The 27675-nt window shown below is 44.0% G+C and overlaps 1 protein-coding gene across 2 annotated transcripts; it reads left to right on the top strand.

The window, feature by feature from the left end:
• The first annotated feature begins 21271 nt into the window (after nucleotides 1-21271).
• On the top strand, nucleotides 21272-27110 carry LOC118379778 (cell growth regulator with EF hand domain protein 1-like). 2 transcript variants are annotated; one of them, XM_052496513.1, is made up of 6 exons: nucleotides 21272-21428; nucleotides 21777-21882; nucleotides 22865-22936; nucleotides 25265-25335; nucleotides 25441-25570; nucleotides 25876-26039. In XM_052496513.1, exons 1-6 carry the CDS (start codon nucleotides 21392-21394, stop codon nucleotides 25889-25891), a joined length of 432 nt encoding a protein of 143 aa, XP_052352473.1. In that variant the 5' UTR covers nucleotides 21272-21391; the 3' UTR covers nucleotides 25892-26039. The 2 variants fall into 2 exon arrangements, with proteins under 2 accessions (XP_052352473.1, XP_052352472.1); XM_052496512.1 differs by having other exon boundaries at nucleotides 21273-21428; nucleotides 25441-25565; nucleotides 25876-27110.
• Nucleotides 27111-27675: the final 565 nt, after the last annotated feature.

Below are 27675 nucleotides of genomic sequence, written 5' to 3'. Positions count from 1 at the left end.
CTGTGGGGCAGTGACCTCTCTGTAGCCTGTGGGACAGTGACCTCTCTGTAGCCTGTGGGACAGTGACCTCTCTGTAGCCTGTGGGACAGTGACCTCTCTGTAGCCTGTGGGACAGTGACCTCTCTGTAGCCTGTGGGACAGTGACCTCTCTGTAGCCTGTGGGACAGTGACCTCTCTGTAGCCTGTGGGGCAGTGACCTCTCTGTAGCCTGTGGGACAGTGACCTCTCTGTAGCCTGTGGGGCAGTGACCTCTCTGTAGCCTGTGGGGCAGTGACCTCTCTGTAGCCTGTGGGGCAGTGACCTCTCTGTAGCCTGTGGGGCAGTGACCTCTCTGTAGCCTGTGGGACAGTGACCCTCTGTAGCCTGTGGGGCAGTGACCTCTCTGTAGCCTGTGGGGCAGTGACCTCTCTGTAGCCTGTGGGGCAGTGACCTCTCTGTAGCCTGTGGGGCAGTGACCTCTCTGTAGCCTGTGGGGCAGTGACCTCTCTGTAGCCTGTGGGGCAGTGACCTCTCTGTAGCCTGTGGGGCAGTGACCCTCTGTAGCCTGTGGGGCAGTGACCTCTCTGTAGCCTGTGGGACAGTGACCTGTCTGTAGCCTGTGGGACAGTGACCTCTCTGTAGCCTGTGGGACAGTGACCTCTCTGTAGCCTGTGGGGCAATGACCTCTCTGTAGCCTGTGGGACAGTGACCTCTATGTAGCCTGTGGGACAGTGACCTCTCTGTAGCCTGTGGGGACAGTGAGTGACAGTGTCTGCCTTACACCATGTCTCCTACAGAATGATGACGTCAACATCTTTAAGATGTTTGTTGAACTCCAGTGGTAAACTCTTCAGTCCATAGGTTGATGAGTTTAGGCCCTGAATGTTCCACATGCTGACTGATAGGTTGATGAGTTTAGGCCCTGAATGTTCCACATGCTGACTGATAGGTTGATGAGTTTAGGCCCTGAATGTTCCACATGCTGACTGATAGGTTGATGAGTTTAGGCCCTGAATGTTCCACATGCTGACTGATAGGTTGATGAGTTTAGGCCCTGAATGTTCCACATGCTGACTGATAGGTTGATGAGTTTAGGCCCTGAATGTTCCACATGCTGACTGATAGGTTGATGAGATTAGACGCTGAATGTTCCACATGCTGACTGATAGGTTGATGAGATTAGACGCTGAATGTTCCACATGCTGACTGATAGGTTGATGAGATTAGGCCCTGAATGTTCCACATGCTGACTGATAGGTTGATGAGATTAGACCCTGAATGTTCCACATGCTGACTGATAGGTTGATGAGATTAGACCCTGAATGTTCCACATGCTGACTGATAGGTTGATGAGATTAGACCCTGAATGTTCCACATGCTGACTGATAGGTTGATGAGATTAGGCCCTGAATGTTCCACATGCTGACTGATAGGTTGATGAGATTAGACCCTGAATGTTCCACATGCTGACTGATAGTTGATGTGTTTAGGCCCTGAATGTTCCACATGCTGACTGAAGGTTGAAGTTTAGGCCCTGAAGTTCCACATGTCTGATAAAATACATGTTCCACATGCTGACTAGGTTGATGGAGACCCTGAATGTTCCACATGCTGGTAGGTTGACAGAGACCCTGAATGTTCCACATGCTGACTGATAGGTTGATGGAGACCCTGAATGTTCCACATGCTGACTGATAGGTTGGAGTTTAGACCCTGAATGTTCCACATGCTGACTGATAGGTTGATGAGATTAGCTGAATGTTCCACATGCTGACTGATTGTTCACTGAGGGGTTGATGAGATTAGGCCCTGAATGTTCCACATGCTGACTGATAGGTTGATGAGATTAGACCCTGAATGTTCCACATGCTGACTGATAGGTTGATGAGATTAGACGCTGAATGTTCCACATGCTGACTGATAGGTTGATGAGATTAGACGCTGAATGTTCCACATGCTGACTGATAGGTTGATGAGATTAGTGCCCTGAATGTTCCACATGCTGACTGATAGGTTGATGAGGACCCTGGTTCCACATGCTGACTGATAGGTTGATGTGTTTAGGCCCTGAATGTTCCACATGCTGACTGATAGGTTGATGAGATTAGGCCCTGGTTCCACATGCTGACTGGGTTGATTAGACCCTGAATGTTCCACATGCTGACTGAGGTTGATGAGATTGCACCCTGAATGTTCCACATGCTGACTGATAGGTTGATGAGATTAGACCCTGAATGTTCCACATGCTGACTGATAGGTTGATGATTAGACCCTGAATGTTCCACATGCTGACTGATAGTGATTTCATGTTGCAAAAAGAAAGAATAGCAACAGTCAAAAATACAGTAGCTACTAACTACTAAGTTGTTCATGTCGATTATGGTAGCCCTCCGCACCTCTCTGATTCAGATCTGGCTGTCTACTCTCCCCTGCTCCTCTCGCAGCCGGTGTGAATAATAATGGGGCCTGGTGTGCCAAAGTCAGGCTGGGACAGGATGTTAACATCCACCTTGTGGTGCGGGAAGAATTCTATCCTCTTGGATGAATTTCCCATTCCTGTCAATCAGGATGGCCACCTCAATGTGTTTAACCAGAGTAGTGGGTTTAAAGGTACACAGAGCCTTTGTTCATTGAGGAGTGTGTGAAGGGGGAGCCAGAGTGCTTCTCTCTGTGGTAGGTGTCCCCTTGTGAGCCTCATTGTTCACTGGGGTTTGTGGGTGAGGAGGGTTGTGTGTGTGTGTGTGTGTGGGGGTCAGTGTGTGTGTGTGTGGGGGGTTAGTGGGTGGAGGGTTGTATGTGTGTGTTGGGGTTTGTGTATGTGTGTGTGGGGGGGTTTGTGGGTGCGGGTCTGTGTATGTGTGTATGTGTGTTTGGGGGGTGGGGTTTCTAAATTAGTTGAGTGTTGGGGGGTTTCACAGTGTGTCTGTTGTTGGGGGGTCATCTGTGTGTGGGGGGGTCAGTGTGTGTGTGTGTATGGGCTGGGAGGTGGGGTTTGTGGGTGAGAGGTTAGATGTGTGTGTTGGGGGGTTTGTGGGAGGCGGGTCAGAGTGTGTGTGTGTGGGGGGGTTTGTGGGTGAGGCCTCACCCTACTGGGGGGTCAGTGTGTCAAATGTCTACTGTTTGTGGGTGAGGGTTGTATGTGTGTGTGTTCTGTCACCAACCAAAGAGGGCCTGAGGCGGGCCAGATCTTCTGTGTGTGGGGTCAGGCCTGGGTGGGTGAGGCGGGTCAGTGTGTCTGTGGTAGGACCAAAATAATGGTGTGGGGGGTTGGGTAAAAAAGGGGTGGTGAGGGGCCAGCTTCTCTCCAGGAGTCTCTACAGTCTGTTCTCTGTGCTACAGCACCCTCTTGATGACAGACTCCTTGCCCATGACACACACACAAAACTATACATACACTTGGCACTGATGTTAACAATTACAGTGGGATGTCCTTTCCTGTAAATGAGCTAAAGGATAACATTGTTTGTTCTCCAAGGATCTGTGAAATAGACCTGGAGTCACGCAGAGGGTGACAGTGTGTGCAAGTGTGTCTGTATGTGTGTCTGTGTATGTGTGTGTAACATATGTGTGTGTCTGTGTCTGTGTATGTGTGTATATGTGTCTGCTAAAAATGTGTACTTGAATGTGTATGTGTATGTGTATGTGTATGCCCATGTGTTTCTGGGTTTCTAAATTAGTTGAGTGTTTCAATTCTGTTACATAACATCTTCATCTATTAATAGGACAAAGATTGATGGGCTGATAGCAGAGAAGAGAGAGAGACAACCAAGATCAGATAAAACAAGAGAGAATTACAGACACATTGAGAGAAAGAATTAACAAAAACAGAGAGAGAGAATGCTATTTGGCCCTAAACAGAGAGTACACAGCGGACAGAATACCTGACCACGTGACTGACCCAAACTTAAGGAAAGCTTTGACTATGAGCATAGAGAGAGAGAGACAGAGAGAGAGAGAGCTATTGAGAAAGAGAGCCGCCGACAGAGAGACAGACATGACAGCTCTCAAGAGAAGACGGTGCCTCACTGCCTACAAAATGAGGTTTGGATGATCTGAGATGTCACCAACCAAAGAGGGCCTACAGCAGCACCTAGATCTTCTGCCAGAATGTGGCCTGATCTGACAGTAAATCTAGTAGGACCAAAATATGGTGTTCCAAAAAGGTCCAGTCGCCAGGACCACAAATACAAATTCCACTGGACACTGTTTGAAATGAGCACACAAAAACTATACATACCTTGGCCTAAACATCAGTGCCACAGGTAACTTCCACAAAGCTGGGAACGATCTGAGAGACAAGGCAAACATTCCATGCCATGGAACATACATTTCAACATACTAATTAGGATCTGGCTAAAAACCTTGAATCAGTCATAGAGCCCATTGCCCTTATGGTTCTGAGGTCTCAGGCTCTGTTCACTAAACACAAACACACCCCACAGAGCCCCAGGTTAGCAGCACACTGACCCAACCAAATCATGATAAAACAAAAGAGCATTACTTGACACATTGGAAAGAATTAACAAAAACACAGAGCAAACTAGAATGCTATTTGGCCCTAAACAGAGAGTACACAGCGGCAGAATACCTGACCACTGTGACTGACCCAAACTTAAGAAAGCTTTGACTATGTACAGACTCAGTGAGCATAGCCTTGCTATTGAGAAAGCCGCCGTAGGCAGACATAGCTCTCAAAGAAGACAGTGCTCACTGCCTACAAAATGGTGGAAACTAGCTGCATTCCTAACCTCCTGCCCAATTATGACCATATCAGAGAGACATATTTCCCTCAGATAACACAGATCCACAAAGAATTTGAAAACAAATCCAATTTTGATAAACTCCCATATCTACTGTGTTCCATCATTTGCAAGATGTGTGACCCATATTTATGCTTATTTCTTTTTGTGTACTAAACCATTTGCAATTGTTACAACCCACTGTATATTATTATATTATTATTATATATATATATATATATATATATATATATATAATAATGACATTTGCAATGTCTTTATTGTTTTTAAACTTCTGTATGTGTAATGTTTACTGTTCATTTTTATTGTTTATTTCACTTTTGTATATTATCTACCTCACTTGCTGAGGCAATGTTAACACATGTTTCCCATCCCAATAAAGAGAGAGAGAGAGAGAGAGAGAGAGAGAGAGAGAGAGAGAGAGAGATCCGAGAGAGAGAGAGAACTAAGAGAGAGAACTAAATGAAATATGAACTAGATGGTTACTTTAGTTGTGGGTCTTGCTTTAACGCTTTCAAAGTGTTTTTGAAGAAGGAAGAGGAGGAGGAGGAGAAGACGAAGACCGACAGCCTAACAATGACTACCAGAACCCACATTGAATGAACTACAGGACAAAATACAAACCCTCCAACCCAAAAAGGCCTGTGGTTTGATAGTATCCTAATGAAATGGTAAAATATACAGACCACAAATTCTAATTGGCTGAAATTATAAAATATACAGACCACAAATTCTAATTGGCTGAAATTATAAAATATAAAGACCACAAATTCTAATTGGCTGAAATTATAAAATATACAGACCACAAATTCTAATTGGCTGAAATTATAAAATATACAGACCTGAAATTATAAAATATAAAGACAAATTCTAATTGGCTGAAATTATAAAATATACAGACCACAAATTCTAATTGGCTGAAATTATAAAATATACAGACCACAAATTCTAATTGGCTGAAATTATAAAATATAAAGACCACAAATTCTAATTGGCTGAAATTATAAAATATACAGACTACATATTCTAATTGGCTATACTTAAACTCTTTAACATCATCCTCAGCTCTGGCATCTTCTCCAATATTTGGAACCAAGGACTGATCACCCCAATCCACAAAAGTGGAGATAAATTTGACCCCAATAACTACAGTGGGATATGCATCAACAGCAACCTTGAGAAAATCCTCTGCATTATCATAAACAGCAGACTCATACATTTCCTAAATGAATACAATGTACTGAGCAAATGTCAAATTACCATACCACAGACCACATACAGTGCCTTGCGAAAGTATTCGGCCCCCTTGAACTTTGCGACCTTTTGCCACATTTCAGGCTTCAAACATAAAGATATAAAACTGTATTTTTTGTGAAGAATCAACAACAAGTGGGACACAATCATGAAGTGGAACGACATTTATTGGATATTTCAAACTTTTTAACAAATCAAAAACTGAAAAATTGCCGCTCAAGTCAAAATTATTCAGCCCCTTTACTTTCAGTGCAGCAAACTCTCTCCAGAAGTTCAGTGAGGATCTCTGAATGATCCAATGTTGACCTAAATGACTAATGATGATAAATACAATCCACCTGTGTGTAATCAAGTCTCCGTATAAATGCACCTGCACTGTGATAGTCTCAGAGGTCTGTTAAAAGCGCAGAGAGCATCATGAAGAACAAGGAACACACCAGGCAGGTCCGAGATACTGTTGTGAAGAAGTTTAAAGCCGGATTTGGATACAAAAAGATTTCCCAAGCTTTAAACATCCCAAGGAGCACTCTGCAAGCGATAATATTGAAATGGAAGGAGAATCAGACCACTGCAAATCTACTAAGACCTGGCCGTCCCTCTAAACTTTCAGCTCGTACAAGGAGAAGACTGATCAGAGATGCAGCCAAAAGGCCCATGATCACTCTGGATGAACTGCAGAGATCTACAGCTGAGGTGGGAGACTCTGTCCATAGGACAACAATCAGTCGTATATTGCACAAATCTGGCCTTTATGGAAGAGTGGCAAGAAGAAAGCCATTTCTTAAAGATATCCATAAAAAGTGTTGTTTAAAGTTTGCCACAAGCCACCTGGGAGACACACTAAACATGTGGAAGAAGGTGCTCTGGTCAGATGAAACCAAAATTGAACTTTTTGGCAACAATGCAAAATGTTTGGCGTTAAAGCAACACAGCTCATCACCCTGAACACACCATCCCACTGTCAAACATGGTGGTGGCAGCATCATGGTTTGGGCCTGCTTTTCTTCAGCAGGGACAGGGAAGATGGTTAAAATTGATGGGAAGATGGATGGAGCCAAATACAGGACCATTCTGGAAGAAAACCTGATGGAGTCTGCAAAAGACCTGAGACTGGGACGGAGATTTGTCTTCCAACAAGACAATGATCCAAAACATAAAGCAAAATCTACAATGGAATGGTTCAAAAATAAACATATCCAGGTGTTAGAATGGCCAAGTCAAAGTCCAGACCTGAATCCAATCGAGAATCTGTGGAAAGAACTGAAAACTGCTGTTCACAAATGCTCTCCATCCAACCTCACTGAGCTCGAGCTGTTTTGCAAGGAGGAATGGGAAAAAATTCAGTCTCTCGATGTGCAAAACTGATAGAGACATACCCCAAGTGACTTACAGCTGTAATCGCAGCAAAAGGTGGCGCTACAAAGTATTAACTTAAGGGGCTGAATAATTTTGCACGCCCAATTTTTCCATTTTTGATTTGTTAAAAGTTTGAAATATCCAATAAATGTCGTTCCACTTCATGATTGTGTCCCACTTGTTGTTGATTCTTCACAAAAAAAAAAATACAGTTTTATATCTTTATGTTTGAAGCCTGAAATGTGGCAAAAGGTCGCAAAGTTCAAGGGGGCCGAATACTTTCGCAAGGCACTGTATTCACCATGCATAATTGACAAACAAACAAACAAACCAAAACAAAGGCAATGTCTTCTCATGCTTTGTTGATTTCAAAAAACTTTGGACTCAACCTGGCCTGGCATTGACGATGTTGGGGGCAAAACAGAGGAGAGGGAATGGAGAGAGGAGAGCGGAGAGGGGAATATACAAATTGATTGAAGAGCAGTGAGAGAGAGATAGGGGAGAAAGAGATGTAGGGGAGAAAGAGTGACGAGAGGGCAAAACAGAGGAGAGGGAATGGAGAGCGGGAGAGCGGGGAGAAGGGAGAATGGGGAGAGAGTCGGTGAGAGAGAGATAGGGGAGAGAGAGTGGTGAGAGAGAGATAGGGGGAGAAAGAGTGGTGAGAGAAAGATAGGGAGAAAGACGGTGAAAGGGAGAAAGAGCAGTGAGAGAGAGATAGGGGGAGAGAGAGGGGGAGAAAGAGCGAGTGAGAGAGAGATAGGGGAGAAAGAGCAGCGTTGAGAGAGATAGGGAGAAAGAGATAGGGAGAAAGAGATAGGGGAGAAAGAGATAGGGAGAGAGATAGGTGAGAGAGAGAGAGAGAGATAGGAGAAAGAGCAGTGAAGAGATAGGGGGAGAAAGAGCGGTGAGAGAGAGATAGGGGAGAAAGAGAGGTGAGAGAGAGATAGGGGAGAAAGAGAGGGGAGAGAGATAGGGGAGAAAGAGATAGGTGAGAGAGATAGGGGAGAAAGAGCGGTGAGAGAGAGATAGGGGAGAAAGAGATAGGGGAGAAAGAGAGGTGAGAGAGAGATAGGGGAGAAATAGAAGAGTTAAGCTTCAGTTATGTGGCGATGTGAATGGAATTCCACTGAATGGCTGAGTTGGTTTAGCTCAGACCATCCAGTGATGTGTGTGTGTGTGTGTGTGTGTGTGTGTGTGTGTGTGTGTGTGTGTGTGTGTGTGTGTGTGTGTGTGTGTGTGTGTGTGTGTGTCACAAGGTGGGAAAGTGACCGTTTTTGGGGATCTGGATTGAGCAAGCAGAGTGAAGTAGAGCCAGACAACAAGGACATTTATTCAGTTGTTATCAGATTCCGTCCCTCTTGCAAAGATTGCGTCATCATCCCCTTCATTTGAGGAAGATGGCTGATTAAATATTTCATTAATCACATGTTTTTTGGTGTAAAAACATAAGCCATGTTAAAATACCACTAAACACGCAGTAAGACTTCTGTATGACTTAATACAATTATTTGATTGATCAATAGAAGTGGGGAACAGGTGCCTGTGTGTTGATAATCACACCAAAGACGGCATTAACCCCTAGCAGTCTAAGTCCTGTTCTCCTAAGCCCTGTTCTCCTAAACCCTGTTCTACTAAGTTCTGTTCTACTAAGCCCTGTTCTACTAAGCCCTGTTCTCCTAAACCCTGTTATACTAAGTTCTGTTCTCCTATGTCCTGTTCTACTAAGTTCTGTTCTACTAAGCCCTGTTCTACTAAGCCCTGTTCTACTAAACCCTGTTCTACTAAGTCCTGTTCTACTAAGCCCTGTTCTCCTAAGTCCTGTTCTACTAAACCCTGTTCTACTAAGTTCTGTTCTCCTATGTCCTGTTCTACTAAGTTCTGTTCTACTAAGCCCTGTTCTACTAAGCCCTGTTCTACTAAACCCTGTTCTACTAAGTTCTGTTCTACTAAGCCCTGTTCTCCTAAGTCCTGTTCTACTAAACCCTGTTCTACTAAGTTCTGTTCTACTAAGCCCTGTTCTACTAAGCCCTGTTCTACTAAACCCTGTTCTACTAAGTTCTGTTCTACTAAGCCCTGTTCTCCTAAGTCCTGTTCTACTAAACCCTGTTCTACTAAGTTCTGTTCTACTAAACCCTGTTCTACTAAACCCTGTTCTACTAAGTTCTGTTCTCCTAAGCCCTGTTCTACTAAGTTCTGTTCTACTAAACCCTAAGTTCTGTTCTACTAAACCCTGAATCTCTCTAGTGTGACATATCTCTAGGTTAAACTGAATCTCTCTAGTGCGACATATCTCTAGGTTAAACTGAATCTCTCTAGTGTGACATATCTCTAGGTTAAACTGAATCTCTACTGCGACATATCTCTAGGTTAAAATGAACCTCTCTATGCGACATATTTCTAGGTTAAACTGAATCTCTACTGCGACATATCTCTAGGTTAAAATGAACCTCTCTATGCGACATATTTCTAGGTTAAACTTAATCTCTACTGCGACATATCTCTAGGTTAAAATTAACCTCTCTATGCGACATATTTCTAGGTTAAACTGAATCTCTACTGCGACATATCTCTAGGTTAAACTGGATGGATTGATGTATCAGCATTGTCTCAATGAAGAGTCTGGCATTTGACTAGCCATGTAGCCATGTATGACATAAACATGCAGTTACACGCCTGGCTCGAGCAGAATGGAGTAAATGGTGGCTGCACGATCAATCAAATCAAATTGTATTTATCACGTGTGCCGAATTCAAAATCTCTGTAGAGCTTAGTGTGAAATGCTTACTTACAAGCCCTTAACCAACAACGCAGTTCAATAAATAGATTTAAGAATATATTTACTAAATAAAATTAAGTAAAAAATAAAACTAATAATATCAACAATATAGATGAAAATATAAAAAATATGTATGTATATTTAAATAGAAAAGTAGCACAATATCCACTTTGATAACATGGGTGAAACCTGAGTACATCTAGCTACATACACCTCACCTTTCCCCTCCCAGCCTGGGTACATCTAGCTACATACACCTCACCTTTCCCCTCCCAGCCTGGGTACATCTAGCTACATACACCTCACCTTTCCCCTCCCAGCCTGGGTACATCTAGCTACATACACCTCACCTTTCCCCTCCCAGCCTGGGTACATCTAGCTACAATCACCTCACCTTTCCCCTCCCAGCCTTTTATTTTATTTTTTTTATTTCACCTTTATTTAACCAGGTAGGCTAGTTGAGAACAAGTTCTCATTTGCAACTGCGACCTGGCCAAGATAAAGCATAGCAGTGTGAACAGACAACACAGAGTTACACATGGAGTAAACAATTAGCAAGTCAATAACACAGTAGAAAAAAATGGGCAGTCTATATACAATGTGTGCAAAAGGCATGAGGAGGTAGGCGAATAATACAATTTTGCAGATTAACACTGGAGTGATAAATGATCAGATGGGCATGTACAGGTAGAGATATTGGTGTGCAAAGAGCAGAAAAGTAAATAAATAAAAACAGTATAAAAACAGTATGGGAATGAGGTAGGTGAAAAAGGGTGAGCTATTTACCTATAGACTATGTACAGCTGCAGCGATCGGTTAGCTGCTCGGATAGCTGATGTTTGAAGTTGGAGAGGGAGATAAAAGTCTCCAACTTCAGCGATTTTTGCAATTCGTTCCAGTCACAGGCAGCAGAGTACTGGAACGAAAGGCGGCCAAATGAGGTGTTGGCTTTAGGGATGATCAGTGAGATACACCTGCTGGAGCGCGTGCTACGGATGGGTGTTGCCATCGTGACCTGAGATAAGGCGGAGCTTTACCTAGCATGGACTTGTAGATGACCTGGAGCCAGTGGGTCTGGCGACGAATATGTAGTGAGGGCCAGCCGACTAGAGCATACAAGTCGCAGTGGTGGGTGGTATAAGGTGCTTTAGTGACAAAACGGATGGCACTGTGGTAGACTGCATCCAGTTTGCTGAGTAGAGTGTTGGAAGCCATTTTGTAGATGACATCGCCGAAGTCGAGGATCGGTAGGATAGTCAGTTTTACTAGGGTAAGCTTGGCAGCGTGAGTGAAGGAGGCTTTGTTGCGGAATAGAAAGCCGACTCTGGATTTGATTTTTGATTGGAGATGTTTGATGTGAGTCTGGAAGGAGAGTTTGCAGTCTAGCCAGACACCTAGGTACTTATAGATGTCCACATATTCAAGGTTGGAACCATCCAGGGTGGTGATGCTAGTCGGGCATGCGGGTGCAGGCAGCGATCGGTTGAAAAGCATGCATTTGGTTTTACTCGCGTTTAAGAGCAGTTGGAGGCCACGGAAGGAGTGCTGTATGGCATTGAAGCTCGTTTGGAGGTTGGATAGCACAGTGTCCAATGACGGGCCGAAAGTATATAGAATGGTGTCGTCTGCGTAGAGGTGGATCAGGGAATCGCCCGCAGCAAGAGCAACATCATTGATATATACAGAGAAAAGAGTCGGCCCGAGAATTGAACCCTGTGGCACCCCCATAGAGACTGCCAGAGGACCGGACAGCATGCCCTCTGATTTGACACACTGAACTCTGTCTGCAAAGTAATTGGTGAACCAGGCAAGGCAGTCATCCGAAAAACCGAGCCTGGGTACATCTAGCTACATACACCTCACCTTTCCCCTCCCAGCCTGGGTACATCTAGCTACATACACCTCACCTTTCCCCTCCCAGCCTGGGTACATCTAGCTACAATCACCTCACCTTTCCCCTCCCAGCCTGGGTACATCTAGCTACATACACCTCACCTTTCCCCTCCCAGCCTGTGTACATCTAGCTACATACACCTCACCTTTCCTTCCTGTGTACATCTAGCTACATACACCTCACCTTTCCCCTCCCAGCCTGGGTACATCTAGCTACATACACCTCACCTTTCCTTCCTGTGTACATCTAGCTACATACACCTCACCTTTCCCCTCCCAGCCTGGGTACATCTAGCTACATACACCTCACCTTTCCCTTCCTTCATGTGCACATCTAGCTACAATCACCTCACCTTTCCCTTCCTGTGTACATCTAGCTACATACACCTCACCTTTCCTTCCTGTGTACATCTAGCTACATACACCTCACCTTTCCTTCCTGTGTACATCTAGCTACATACACCTCACCTTTCCTTCCTTCATGTGTACATCTAGCTACAATCACCTCACCTTTCCTTCCTGTGTACATCTAGCTACATACACCTCACCTTTCCCTTCCCTTCCTTCATGTGCACATCTCACCTTTCCCTTCCTTCATGTGCACATCTAGCTACATACACCTCACCTTTCCCTTCCTGTGTACATCTAGCTACATACACCTCACCTTTCCTTCCTGTGTACATCTAGCTACATACACCTCACCTTTCCTTCCTGTGTACATCTAGCTACATACACCTCACCTTTCCCTTCCTTCATGTGCACATCTAGCTACAATCACCTCACCTTTCCTTCCTGTGTACATCTAGCTACATACACCTCACCTTTCCTTCCTGTGTACATCTAGCTACAATCACCCCACCTTTCCCTTCCTGTGTACATCTAGCTACATACACCTCACCTTTCCCTTCCTGTGTACATCTAGCTACATACACCTCACCTTTCCTTCCTGTGTACATCTAGCTACATACACCTCACCTTTCCTTCCTGTGTACATCTAGCTACATACACCTCACCTTTCCTTCCTGTGTACATCTAGCTACATCAGTGGAGGCTGCTGAGGGGAGAACGGCTCATAATAATGGCTGGAAAGGAGAGAATGGAATGGTATCAAACACGTAGAATGTATTACAAATAAAAAACGGAAATACCTTATTTACATACAGTGGGCAAAAAAGTATTTAGTCAGCCACCAATTGTGCAAGTTCTCCCACTTAAAAATATGAGAGAGGCCTGTAATTTTCATCATAGGTACACTTCAACTATGACAGACAAAATTAGATTTTTTTTCTCCAGAAAAATCACATTGTAGGATTTTTTATGAATTTATTTGCAAATTATGGTGGAAAATAAGTATTTGGTCACCTACAAACAAGCAAGATTTCTGGCTCTCACAGACCTGTAACTTCTTCTTTAAGAGGCTCCACTGTATTAATGGCACCTGTTTGAACTTGTTATCAGTATAAAAGACACCTGTCCACAACCTCAAACAGTCACACTCCAAACTCCACTATGGCCAAGACCAAAGAGCTGTCAAAGGACTCCAGAAACAAAATTGTAGACCTGCACCAGGCTGGGAAGACTGAATCTGCAATAGGTAAGCAGCTTGGTTTGAAGAAATCAACTGTGGGAGCAATTATTAGGAAATGGAAGACATACAAGACCAGTGATAATCTCCCTCGATCTGGGGCTCCACGCAAGATGTCACCCCGTGGGGTCAAAATGATCACAAGAACGGTGAGCAAAAATCCCAGAACCACACGGGGTGTAATGAATTTCCTCCTCTTCTTCCGAAGAGGAGAGGCGAAACGGATCAGAGGACCAATACGCGGCGTGGTAAGTGTCCATGGTTCTTTTTAATACGTTAAGGTACACGTGAACAACTGACTACAAAAAACAAGAAATGTGAAAACTCAAAACAGTCCTATCTGGTACAAAGACAGAGACAGGAACAATCACCCACAAACACACAGTGAAACCCAGGCTACCTAAGTATGATTCTCAATCAGAGACAACTAATGACACCTGCCTCTGATTGAGAACCATACTAGGCCGAAACATAGAAATACCCAAATCATAGAAAAACAAACATAGACTGCCCACCCAACTCACGCCCTGACCATACTAACTAAATACAAAACACAGGAAATAAAGGTCAGAACGTGACACGGGGGGACCTAGTGAATGACCTGCAGAGAGCTGGGACCAAAGTAACAAAGCCTACCATCAGTAACACACTACGCTGCCAGGGACTCAAATCCTGCAGTGCCAGACTTGTCCCCCTGCTTAAGCCAGTACATGTCCAGGCCCGTCTGAAGTTTGCTAGAGAGCATTTGGATGATCCAGAAGAAGATTGGGAGAATGTCATATGGTCAGATGAAACCAAAATATAACTTTTTGGTAAAAACTCAACTCGTCATGTTTGGAGGACAAAGAATGCTGAGTTGCATCCAAAGAACACCATACCTACTGTGAAGCATGGGGGTGGAAACATCATGCTTTGGGGCTGTTTTTCTGCAAAGGGACTAGGACGACTGATCCGTGTAAAGGAAAGAATGAATGGGGCCATGTATCGTGAGATTTTGAGTGAAAACCTCCTTCCATCAGCAAGGGCATTGAAGATGAAACGTGGCTGGGTCTTTCAGCACGACAATGATCCCAAACACACCGCCCGGGCAACGAAGGAGTGGGTTCGTAAGAAGCATTTCAAGGACCTGGAGTGGCCTAGCCAGTCTCCAGATCTCAACCCCATAGAAAATCTTTGGAAGGAGTTGAAAGTCCGTGTTGCCCAGCAACATCCCCAAACATCACTGCTCTAGAGGAGATCTGCATGGAGGAATGGGCCAAAATACCAGCAACAGTGTGTAAAAACCTTGTGAAGACTTACAGAAAATGTTTGACCTCTGTCATTGCCAACAAAGTGTATATAACAAAGTATTGAGATAAACTTTTGTTATTGACCAAATACTTATTTTCCACCATTGCAAATAAAATCATAAAAAATCCTACAATGTGATTTTCTGGATTATTTTTCTCATTTTGTCTGTCATAATTGAAGTGTACCTATGATAAAAAATAAGTGGGAGAACTTGCACAATTGATGGCTGACTAAATACTTTTTTTGCCCCACTGTAAGTATTCAGCCCCTTTACTATGAGACTTGAAATTGAGCTCAGGGACATCCTGTTTCCATTGATCATCCTTGAGATGTTTCTACAACTTGATTGGAGTCCATTCAATTGTGGTAAATTCATTTGATTGGACATGATTTGGGAAGGCACACAACTGTCTATATAAGGTCCCACAGTTGACAGTGCATGTCAGAATAAAAACCAAGCCAAGACAAAGGAATTGTCCCTAGAGTTCCGAGAAAGGATTGTGTCGAGCCACAGATCTGGGGAAGGGTACCAAAATATTTCTGCAGCATTGAAGGTCCCCAAAAACACAGTGGCCTCCATCATTCTTAAATGGAAGAATTTTGGAACCACCAAGACTCTTCCTAGAGCTGGCCGCCCGGCCAAACTGGGCCAGAGAGGTGACTAATCTGACAGAGCTCCAGAGTTCCTCTGTGGAGATAGGAGAACCTTCTAGAAGGACTACCATCTCTGCAACACTCCACCAATCAGGCATTTATGGTAGAGTGGCCAGACAGAAGCCACTCCTCAGTAAAAGACACATGACAGCCAGCTTGGAGTTTGCCAACAGGTACCTAAAGGACTCTCAGACCATGAGAAACAAGATTTTCTGGTCTGATGAAAACAAGATTGAACTATTTGGCCTCAGGATAGCTGTGCAATGACGCTCCCCATCCAACATGACAGAGCTTGAGATGATCTGCAGAGAATAATGGAAGAAACTGCCCAAATACAGGTGTGCCAAGCTTGCAGCTTCATACCCAAGAAGAATCGATGCTGTATTTGCTGCAAAAGGTGCTTCAACAAAGTACTGAGTAAAGGGTCTGAATACATATGTAAATGCGATATTTCAGTTTTTAGTTTTTAATAAATTAGCAACATTTTCTAAAAAACTGTTTTTGTTCTGTCATTATGTTGTATTCTGTGTAGATTTATGAGAGAAAAAAAACAATTTCATCTATTTTAGAATAAGGCTGTAACGTAACAAAATGTGGGAAATCAAGGAGTCTGAATACTTTCCCAAGGCACTGTATCTGTGTTTGTCTGCATGTGAGTGTGTGTGTGTGCGTGTGCGTGTGCGTGTGCGCGTGTGCGTGTGCGGTGTGTGTGTCAAATCAAATCAAATTGTATTTGTCACATACACATGGTTAGCAGATGTTAATGCGAGTGTAGCGAAATGCTTGTGCTTCTAGTTCCGACAATGCAGTAATAACCAACAAGTAATCTAACTAACAATTCCAAAACTACTTTCTTATACACAGTGTAAGGGGATAAAGAATATGTACATAAGGATATATGAATGAGTGATGGTACAGAGCAGCATAGGCAAGATACAGTAGATGGTATCGAGTACAGTATATACATATGAGATGAGTATGTAAACAAAGTGTGTGTGTGTGTGTGTGTGTGTGTGTGTGTGTGTGTGTGTGTGTGTGTGTGTGTGTGTGTGTGTGTTTGTCAAATCAAATTGTATTCGTCACGTACACAGTTTACAGAAGGTAAAAAAGGTGCACTGAAATGCTTTCACAATAATAATCCCTATCAATAATAACTAGAAGTCACTCTACAATAATAATCCCTATCAATAATAACTAGAAGTCACTCTACAATAATAATCCCTATCAATAATAACTAGAAGTCACTTTACAATAATAATCCCTATCAATAATAACTAGAAGTCACTCTACAATAATAATCCCTATCAATAATAACTAGAAGTCACTCTCCAATAATAATCCCTATCAATAATAACTAGAAGTCACTCTACAATAATAATCCCTATCAATAATAACTAGAAGTCACTCTACAATAATAATCCCTATCAATAATAACTAGAAGTCACTCTACAATAATAATCCCTATCAATAATAACTAGAAGTCACATAGTAATACAATTGATAATAACAATATGATATACTGTATAAATGTCCCTATCAATATGAACTAGAAGTGCTACAAATATAAAGTGTGTCATGTAATTTGTGTTGGTGCATGCATAATCCAATAATGTGTGTGTGTGTAATGTGTGTGTGTGTGAAGTGTGTACAATAATAATCCATATCAATAATAACTAGAAGTCTCTTACTCCCAATAATAATCCAACACAAAGATCAGGCTAGAAGTATTCTACAATCCCTGCTGTTAACCAACACTTCAATCTCAATAAAATTAAATTCAAGGGGCTTTATTGGCAATAATAATGTATCAATATTAACAAAGCAAGTGAGGTAGATAATATACAAAAGTGTATAAATAATAAATATAAATAAATAATAACAGTAAACATTACAATAATAGTTTCAAAATAATAAAGTCATTACAAATGTCATCAATTATAATACAGTCACTTACAATAATAATCGGCCCCTCAATGAACTTTGAAGTCCTTTGCCACATAATAAGGCTTCAAACATAAAGATATAAAACTGTATATTTTGTGAAGAATCAACAACAAGTGGGACACAATAATAATCCCTATCAACATTAACTAGAATATTTCAAAATAATTTTTAACAAATAAAACGGAAAATTGGGCGTACAATAATAAGCCCCCTATCAATAATAACTTTGAGCGTCACCTTTTGCAATAATAATCCCAGCTCAATAATAACTAGAAGTCACTCTACAATCTCTATCAATTTTAACTAGAAGACTGAAATTTTCCCATTCCTCCTATCAAAACAGACAAGTCAGTGAGGTTAATCCCTATCATTTGTGAACAGCAGTTTTCAGTTCTTTCCACATAATTCTATCAATAATATTAGAAGTCACTTTGACTTGGCCATTCTAACACCTGGATATGTTTATTTTTGAACCATTCCATTGTAGATTTTGCTTTATGTTTTGGATCATTGTCTTGTTGGAAGACAAATCTCCGTCCCAGTCTCAGGTCTTTTGCAGACTCCATCAGGTTTTCTTCCAGAATGGTACCTATGATTTGGCTCCATCCATCTTCCCATCAATTTTAACCATCTTCCCTGTCCCTGCTGAAAATGCTCTCCATCCAACCATGATGCTGCCACCACCATGTTTGAAAAAACATTGGGGATGGTGTGTTCAGGGTGTAGACTTTTAAAGCCAAACATAACGTTTTACATTGTTGCCAAAAAGTTCAATTTTGGTTTCATCTGACCAGAGCACCTTCTTTCACATGTTTGTTTGTCTCCCAGGTGGTTTGCAAACTTTAAACAACACTTTTTATGGATATCTTTAAGAAATGGCTTTCTTCTTGCCATTCTTCCAAAATAAAGGCCAGATTTTATATATGACTGATTGTTGTCCTATGGACAGAGTCTCCCACCTCAGCTGTAGATCTCTGCAGTTCATCCAGATGATCATGGGCCTCTTGGCTGCATCTCTGATCAGTCTTCTCCTTGTATGAGCTGAAAGTTTAGAAGGACGGCCAGTTCTTGATAGATTTGCAGTGGTCTCCTACTCCTTCCATTTCAATATTATCCTTGAACAGTGCTCCTTGGGATGTTTAAAGCTTGGGAAATCTTTTTTGTCCTCCAAATCCTTGCTGCTTTAAACTTTTTCCCATATCTCGGACCTGCCTGGTGTGTTCCTTGTTCTTCCGATGCTCTCTGCCTTCCCCATCTCTCCTTCTCTCTACCACATCTTCTTCTTTCCTCCCTCCCTTGCTGCCTTCCCCCATCTCTCCTTCGTCTGTTTGCTCTCTCGTCCCTTAGACAATAATGTGTCAGACAAGCTTTATTTCCCTGTCAAGTGAGAGACAGAGCAACAGCAGGGTGGACATTTGCCAGTGAGACTAGATTACCATCTAGTGGTCAAAACAAACCGTCACAGTGGAACGGTGCTATGAGGTCATTCACATACACACACGCACACATAAACACACACACATACACATAAACACACACAGATACGCACACATGCACACACACGCACACGCACACGCACACATACACATACACATACACATAAACACACACACGCACACACACACTGATATGAATGTATTGCCCTTTGGACCAGTCATTGTTTCAACTCGTTGACAGAGCAGCGATACCCCACTACAGTCTCCTACAGCGTCCTACAGCCTCCTACAGCCTCCTGGATAAGAGCGTCTGCTAAATGACTTAAATGTAAAGCCTCCTACAGCCTCCTACAGTCTCCTAAAGCCTCCTACAGTCTCCTACAGCCTCCTACAGTCTCCTACAGCCCCCTACAGTCTCCTACAGTCTCCTACAGTCTCCTACAGCCTCCTACAGTCTCCTACAGCCTCCTACAGCCTCCTACAGCCTCCTACAGTCTCCTAAAGCCTCCTACAGTCTCCTACAGCCTCCTACAGTCTCCTACAGCCCCCTACAGTCTCCTACAGTCTCCTACAGTCTCCTACAGCCTCCTACAGTCTCCTACAGCCTCCTACAGCCTCCTACAGCCTCCTACACCAAGCTTTCCCAGAGACAAGTAGGCTAAAACATGTCCCAAAAGGAAATCAGTATATGTTGTCTAGTCAAACGTGACATTATAAACAAAGGTGAATGTTTTCGTGTTCGTTCTAAATTAAGTGTAGGTATTGGACCATTGTAGCCTGCCTGTGAGACTGTATGAGTGACCTACTGATAGAAACCATGTGGATGATACCATTCCACCAGCTCTACTCCAGCCTTTACCACGAGCCCGTCCTCCACCAACCTGCTGTGAGACTGTATGAGTGACCTACTGATAGAAACCATGTGGATGATACCATTCCACCAGCTCTACTCCAGCCTTTACCACGAGCCCGTCCTCCACCAACCTGCTGTGAGACTGTATGAGTGACCTACTGATAGAAACCATGTGGATGATACCATTCCACCAGCTCTACTCCAGCCTTTACCCCGAGCCCGTCCTCCACCAACCTGCTGTGAGACTGTATGAGTGACCTACTGATAGAAACCATGTGGATGATACCATTCCACCAGCTCTACTCCAGCCTTTACCCCGAGCCCGTCCTCCACCAACCTGCTGTGAGACTGTATGAGTGACCTACTGATAGAAACCATGTGGATGATACCATTCCACCAGCTCTACTCCAGCCTTTACCCCGAGCCCGTCCTCCACCAACCTGCTGTGAGACTGTATGAGTGACCTACTGATAGAAACCATGTGGATGATACCATTCCACCAGCTCTACTCCAGCCTTTACCACGAGCCCGTCCTCCACCAACCTGCTGTGAGCTACATACTCCTCACCTGATTCTAGGCTGATTTTGAAAAGGGGAAAAAACAGCTACTATCTTTCTTATGTGGTCTTTTTCTCCGTGAGCAAATACATGTCAAAAATGTTGCAGCGTCAAGTATTAGAATACAATATTCCAGGGCATATTTTTACATTATAAATATACCACTGCTAAGAGCTGTTCTTAAACACGATGCAACGCAGAGTGCCTGGACACAGGCCTTAGTCATGGTATGTTGGCCATATTTCACTAACCCCCGAGGTGCCTTATTGCTACGTACAAACGTAATTTAGAGCAGTAAAAATACAAAAGGAAATCAATATATGTTGTCTAGTCAAACGGGACATTATAAACAAAGGTGAATGTTTTCGTGTCCGTTCTAAATGAAGTGTAGGTATTGGAACATTGTAGCCTGCCTCTGAGACTGTATGAGTGACCTACTAATAGACCACTGCCATGCACCCCTTTGATCCGCGCTCACAATCCATGCAGACAAGTAGCCTACAGTTTGTACACGAGTGATAACGAGAGGCACTGAAGAACAGTAGGAACCCAGCTGCACACACACACTATCCAATCCCGCCTGATTTGTGCCGAGTCAGCTGCAGATACGTGGCGTCTCAGGTATAGGACGTAGAGAGAGAGAGATACCGCACTGACCAGCGCAGACACGTCCTCGCCTCGGTTTCCACGTGGATGCTGTCCTTTGACCAAAACAGATGCCAGTTCGATTACTTTCAAACTACATCTTTCTTTCATTTTATTACTTTTATAATTCCCCCTCTACATGAGGATATTTATTATCTAAAGTTAACAAAGCTAGATATAAGTACTCAGGGGCTCCATATAGCTTCCAACTCTCCTGTCTTGTCAGATCAGTGATTACTTTAAAGAAAGGGAGGAAGGAAGGATGTATTTTTAATTATTCGTCCGCGGCCCAGGCCTCTCGCGGCTGCGCAGTGCAGTGTAGATATTACCGGAGGGCGAGTGGGTTGGGCTGAATGGTAGAATCTTCCGCTATGAATTCACAATCGGAATTGACAACAGGACGTTAGGATGCGTTTGTTTTTCTACTCATCAAACAGGCCAACAGGTAGGATATGAAAACATTGCAACAATTTAGCCCAATACATCATAACTGATAGATTACATTTTAAGTGAAAGATTGATACTTTTGTTGCACCAGATGGGTGAAATGTTGCAGCATAAGCATCACTATAGCTGTGTGGGAATAATGGAAATGTTTTAAATCATTGCTATACGTTATGATGATTATTTCTCATAACCTACGGTTATTACACATTTGTTCCAGAATAACATTTCAACATGTTTTAATAAGTAAATTATCGGCCTAAATGTTATATACAACACGCCTACAATGTTCAATGTCGGACCTGTCGAGCCTGAAGAATGATAGCGAAATTGCTTGTTGCGCTTGCAGGTGCGTCGTTAGAGTCTGGCGCGGACATGCTGGTGACAGGTATGCTATCCCTGCTCCTGCTCGCGCACCAGTGTGTGTCCGCGCCACAGGTGCCCGAGGACCAAAGGTAGGCCCTGACACACACACGCGCGCGCACGCGCAATGAAAGTGTAGAGCAGAGATCATTTGGCGTCAAGGTTTTAAAATTACCAGCAAAATCCAAACGGGTCAAAAGTGGATTTTCCAGCAGGGTGACTTTTCCAGTTTAATTTCTGTTACGTTTTGTCGTGCTTTGTTGTTTATATTTCCTGGTGAACTTGTCAGACAACAGACTACACTGTATGTACTGTACCTGTATGTGAGTTTACATCACAACCGCCTCTGAGGTGTGAACCTTCAGGTGTGACCGCGTGGTTGGTTGCTAGAAAAATAGTGGGCACTGAGCAGACAGTCAATGCCAGCTAACCTTGTACATTACTGGTTCATTTATTTTTCAGGATATTTATCTAGACCTGTGATCAGAGCTAGGAATGTAGGCTATACTGTTGCACTGTCTTTCAGGTCATGTAGGAATAACAGAAACAGGAAGTATGATGTTAAGGAAACACTCAGGTGAGGCCACTGGATTACATCACAAAATGTCCCTGGCTGGTAACAACAACAGAGAGAGATATGTGTCAGAGTTCAGAGGGAGCCTGTTTATGTATCACTTCAGGTATAGGTCAAAGGGAAACTTTCCCTGCACTTAATACTAGCCATAAAACCAACACTGATCATTTTTGTTATCACCCTTCTCTCTCTCTCTCCTTCTGTCTGTCTCTCTCTCCTTCTGTCTCTCTCTCCTTCTGTCTGTCTCTCTCTCCTTCTGTCTGTCTCTCTCTCCTTCTGTCTGTCTCTCTCTCCTTCTGTCTGTCTCTCTCTCCGTCTGTCTCTCTCTCCGTCTGTCTGTCTGTCTGTCTGTCTGTCTGTCTGTCTGTCTGTCTGTCTTGTCTGTCTCTCTCTCTGTCTCTCTCTGTGTCTGTCTCTCTCTGTCTCTCTGTCTCTCTCTCTGTCTCTCTCTCTGTCTCTCTCTCTGTCTCTCTCTCTGTCTGTCTCTCTGTGTCCCACAGAGTACAGTCAGTAGGAGCCCTTCCCCCTTTCACACTGGCCAATCCCTTCGGCTCTGGAGAGGAGGACCGCAGGTTTGTGGCATCTTTTACTTTAAAACCCTTTATTCCAGCTAGGGGCCAACTCTATTAAATACAGGGTTGAAGCAGGGAAAGAGAGCTAGTAGGTGTGCAGGGTTTTGCTCCAGCCCGTATCTAACCATAAAAAAAAAATGTATTTATTTAAGCAGGGAAATCCTGTTGAGACCAAGGCCTCTTTTCCTAGGGAGCCCTGCATGTACACAATCATACAAATGTGAAATATTGACAAATATAATGCAGTTATCAAATTACAAAATACAATCAGAAAAAACAAACCCATTCTTCAGGTAATAGGCCATGAATCAGCCATCTGAATGTCCCTAGTGGTACCAAAACATAACATTGTTGAGAGTTCTGGAGATTATTTCACAAGTAAGGTGCAAAAAATACCTAAAAAGCAGATTTTTATAACTCAGTGGAGATGGAAGGGATGTGCAGAGTTATCCGTCCCTGAGACCGGGTCCGTCCCTGAGACCGGGTCCGTCCCTGAGACCGGGTCCTTACCTGAGACCGGGTCCGTCCCTGAGACCGGGTCCGTCCCTGAGACCGGGTCCGTCCCTGAGACCGGGTCCGTCCCTTTTTTCCGGGTCCTTCCCTGAGACCGGGTCCGTCCCTTTTTTCCGGGTCCGTCCCTGAGACCGGGTCCGTCCCTGAGACCGGGTCCGTCCCTGAGACCGGGTCCTTCCCTGAGACCGGGTCCGTCCCTTATACCGGGTCCTTACCTGAGACCGGGTCCGTCCCTGAGACCGGGTCCGTCCCTTTTTCCGGGTCCTTCCCTGAGACCGGGTCCGTCCCTTTTTTCCGGGTCCTTCCCTGAGACCGGGTCCGTCCCTGAGACCGGGTCCGTCCCTGAGACCGGGTCCGTCCCTGAGACCGGGTCCTTCCCTGAGACCGGGTCCGTCCCTTTTTTCCGGGTCCGTCCCTGAGACCGGGTCCGTCCCTGAGACCGGGTCCGTCCCTGAGACCGGGTCCTTCCCTGAGACCGGGTCCTTCCCTTTTACCGGGTCCTTCCCTGAGACCGGGTCCGTCCCTGAGACCGGGTCCGTCCCTTTTTTCCGGGTCCGTCCCTGAGACCGGGTCCGTCCCTGAGACCGGGTCCGTCCCTGAGACCGGGTCCTTCCCTGAGACCGGGTCCGTCCCTTTTTTCCGGGTCCGTCCCTGAGACCGGGTCCTTCCCTGAGACCGGGTCCTTCCCTGAGACCGGGTCCTTCCCTGAGACCGGGTCCTTCCCTGAGACCGGGTCCGTCCCTTTTTCGGGTCCGTCCCTTTTTCCGGGTCCGGTCCGTCCCTCCGGGTCCGTCCCTGAGACCGGGTCCTTCCCTGAGACCGGGTCCGGGTCCTTCCCTGAGACCGGGTCCTTCCCTGAGACCGGGTCCTTCCCTGAGACCGGGTCCGTCCCTGAGACCGGGTCTGGTAGCTCGTACGTCTGTTCATTAACAATGAACTAAGGTACGGCGAAAGCTTGTCAAAGTTCAGACCGAATTGAGATGTTGTGGCAGGACATGAAACGAGCAGTTCATGCTTGAAAACCCACAAATCCCGCTGAGTTAAAGCTGTTCTACATGGAAGAGTGGGCCAAAATTCCCCCACAGTGATGTGAGAGATTGATCAACAACTACAGGAAGCAGTTTGGCTGGAGTCATTGGAGCTAAAGATGGCACAACCAGTTATTCAGTGTAACAGGGCAATTACTTTTTCACACAGGGGCATTGGGTGTTGCATAACTTTGTTTTTGAAATAAATGAAGTATGTAATTGTTGTGTTATTTGTTCACTCAGGTTCCCTTTATCTAATATTAGGTTTTGGTTGAAGATCTGATAACATTCATTATCAGAAATAGAGAGGATTATAAAGGAGGAAAATACTTTTTTACAGCACCGTATATTCTGGACTTTGACATCGCTCTGATCTTTTATTGTTTTGTGTTATATATATATATATCTAACAATATAAAACAATACCCACAGAAACAAAAAATATCAGTATAGTATTACTGTACTGTTGGAGTGAGAATCATAAGCATTTCGCTGCACCTGCGATAACATCTGCAATATGTGTAGGTCATGTGACCAATAACTTTTGATTTTGATTGGATTATGCGACTCATATATTGCTGGGAGAACCTCTGTATTCAGCGGTAGTTGGGATGAATTCCATCCTCACTGAAACAATCCCTTCACAGAGTTTGTGTTTGTAAAATCTTGATACAAATCTAGACTAGATTACATTGCTACTTTCTGTACCGTGAAGTACCGTGCTACCCAGTCAGGTGGGCCTGCGGTTGAACCTTCTAACCCTTGACCTCTAACCTCTGTATGTCAGGCTGCTGCAGAGCTACATCAAGGCCAACGTAAAGGAGGGACATGGAGGACCGGATAACACCTGGGAACAAGGTAAACACACACGCACACACACGCACACATGCGCACGCACACAAACGCACGAAAAGTAATCAGTGGCATTATTAATGAATCATCTTCCTATTTCCTGCTGGTCAGAGGTGTTCTTCCTGTTCAGTCTCCATGACTACGACCGCAGCGGTCACATGGACGGCCTGGAGATAATGAAGCTGCTCTCTGAATACAACTCCCACAATGCACCTGGAGAACAGTCAGCTGAGATGGTGAGGTGTGTGTGTGTGTATATATAGATATATAACATCTATAGAAAATCTCTTCAGTGTTGGAGTTAGGACATATATTGTCCTGATCATGAAGTCAGTTGATGACCAGCTAGCTAGCATGATGTAGTGTTAGAGGGGTTTGTATATCAGGATGCACATACATCATGTAGCCTGTACTGTTGTCTAAATATAAAGATTGGGTTACTGTAGGACTTACTGTTGCTCAGCGTAACTGAATATACACTGAAGCTGACTGTACAGTGTTGCACTTAGTTCATCTGCACCCTAGGTCAATGCTTATGTTTTTCAGGTGGTGGCCATGGTAGACTTTCTCCTGCAGACTCAGGATCTAAACCAGGACGGTCTAATAGCTCCCCCTGAGCTTCTCTCTCCTCCCAAACTACAACAGCCAGACGCTAACTCCCAGGGTGCACCTGAACAGGAAGGGGGTGTAGATGTGAAAGAGGGAGTCATCGTTGAGGAACCAAAACAAGAGGCAGAGCAGGAAGAGGAAGCAGAGGAACGGCTCATTGAGGAAGACTCAAGGCCAGGAGATGGACAGTAAATTAAGACATGAACATTCTATACAGGAAAAGGACCACATATCCCATAGGCCACTGCTGCTGATCATCAGCAAAGGCCTGCTCCTGTACTACATCAGGGGCAACCTGAGATGTAAACACAATTATAATACGCAAACAGCACTCCAGCACAACTTTAATACTTCCATCCCAGAGAGTTTGGTCAGCCAATAGCAGGAGCCTGTTCACTGACAGTTACCCAATCACAGCCTCATCCCCCTTTCAGGGTCTTGTTTCAGTTCAAAGCTGATGGATTCTTCTTTTTTGGTACAAAGTCAAGGTGTTTAAGCTGCTGTTACATTTCAACATTGCTCTTCTGAACAAGAAACTCAGGTTTGAATATGTTCTGTCCCAAAAGATACACTGCTAAATAGCAGCTTGGCCATTTGGTTGTCACACTTTTTGCACTAAGTAGTTACCCTGTTAAAGCAATCCAAATTAAGCCATATATTAGAATGAAAAGTTCAGGAATACGTCAAGTGCAATTCTTTTCAACAATACTTGGGAGTAAAAGTATTCCCAGAATACACTGCAGGTCATCCCCCCATGGATGCAAAAGGAATGGACAGAGTTAAGAAATGTGGAAAATCCCTGAAGCTCATGATTTGGGCTCCTCATTACTGCATTTGAGGGACATTGGTTTTTACTGGTAGCTCAGGTCAAAAACCTTGGTCCCTTTATGCCACCTGCAAACTAAAACTTGAGTTGTACAAAGACTTGCTTCCCTGCACAGCCCCAATGCAGAGTCGCCCCCCTTCTCACAGAGTTCCTTTCAAATCCATGAAGGGACAACACGTTGGGGGAGAAGGGTCATCTGCAATTTAGAATCTTTAGATTTCATGTAATTAAAGAAATACATTTTGGGAATTTAAGAAACAAATGAATATTTGGTTTGCTGTACGTTTTCCTGAATTGGAGGTTTGTATATTTAAGATTAAACAAAATAAAGCTAAAACGAATGCTACCTTTACTGTTTAGGTAGTGATCACATGGTTTCCCTTGGTGGTCTACCAACGGCCTGGTTTGTTTAAACAGGTAATGTCCACACACTTGTTACTCGGTGGAGGGATCCCTACACAAACACGCACAAATGTCAACGCACATATGTCAACGCACAAATGTCAACGCACAAATGTCAACGCACAAATGTCAACGCACAAATGTCAACGAAGATGAAAGTAGTGGGGTCTGAGGTTTTAGGCTGGCATCTGTATAAGCACTGTGACGACTGCATGGCAGGGAGAACAGGAGTTTAAGCCACTCCAAAACAAGGCCAGGACAATTCAGAGACCAAGTTAAACGCACAAATGTCAACGCACAAATGTCAACGAAGATGAAAGTAGTGGGGTCTGAGGTCTTAGGCTGGTATCTGTATAAGCACTGTCGACTGCATGGCAGGGAGAACAGGAGTTTAAGCCACTCAAAACAAGGCCAGGAAATGTCAGAGACCAAGTTAAAACGCACAAATGTCAACGCACAAATGTCAACGAAGATGAAAGTAGTGGGGTCTGAGGTTTTAGGCTGGCATC

Source organism: Oncorhynchus keta, chromosome 35, assembly GCF_023373465.1.
Source record: "Oncorhynchus keta strain PuntledgeMale-10-30-2019 chromosome 35, Oket_V2, whole genome shotgun sequence".
NCBI classification, from domain to species: domain Eukaryota; kingdom Metazoa; phylum Chordata; class Actinopteri; order Salmoniformes; family Salmonidae; genus Oncorhynchus; species Oncorhynchus keta.
The sequence above is the reverse complement of the archived record's forward strand: the minus strand, read 5'-3'. Positions and strand labels throughout refer to the sequence as shown.

Coding starts and splice junctions, on each gene's coding strand:
- LOC118379778 (XM_052496512.1), top strand. CDS start 21,392: ATGCGTTTGTTTTTCTACTCATCAAACAGGCCAACAG. Junction 21,429..21,776: donor CTCATCAAACAGGCCAACAG/GTAGGATATGAA, acceptor TTGCGCTTGCAG/GTGCGTCGTTAGAGTCTGGC. Junction 25,336..25,440: donor GGATAACACCTGGGAACAAG/GTAAACACACAC, acceptor CCTGCTGGTCAG/AGGTGTTCTTCCTGTTCAGT.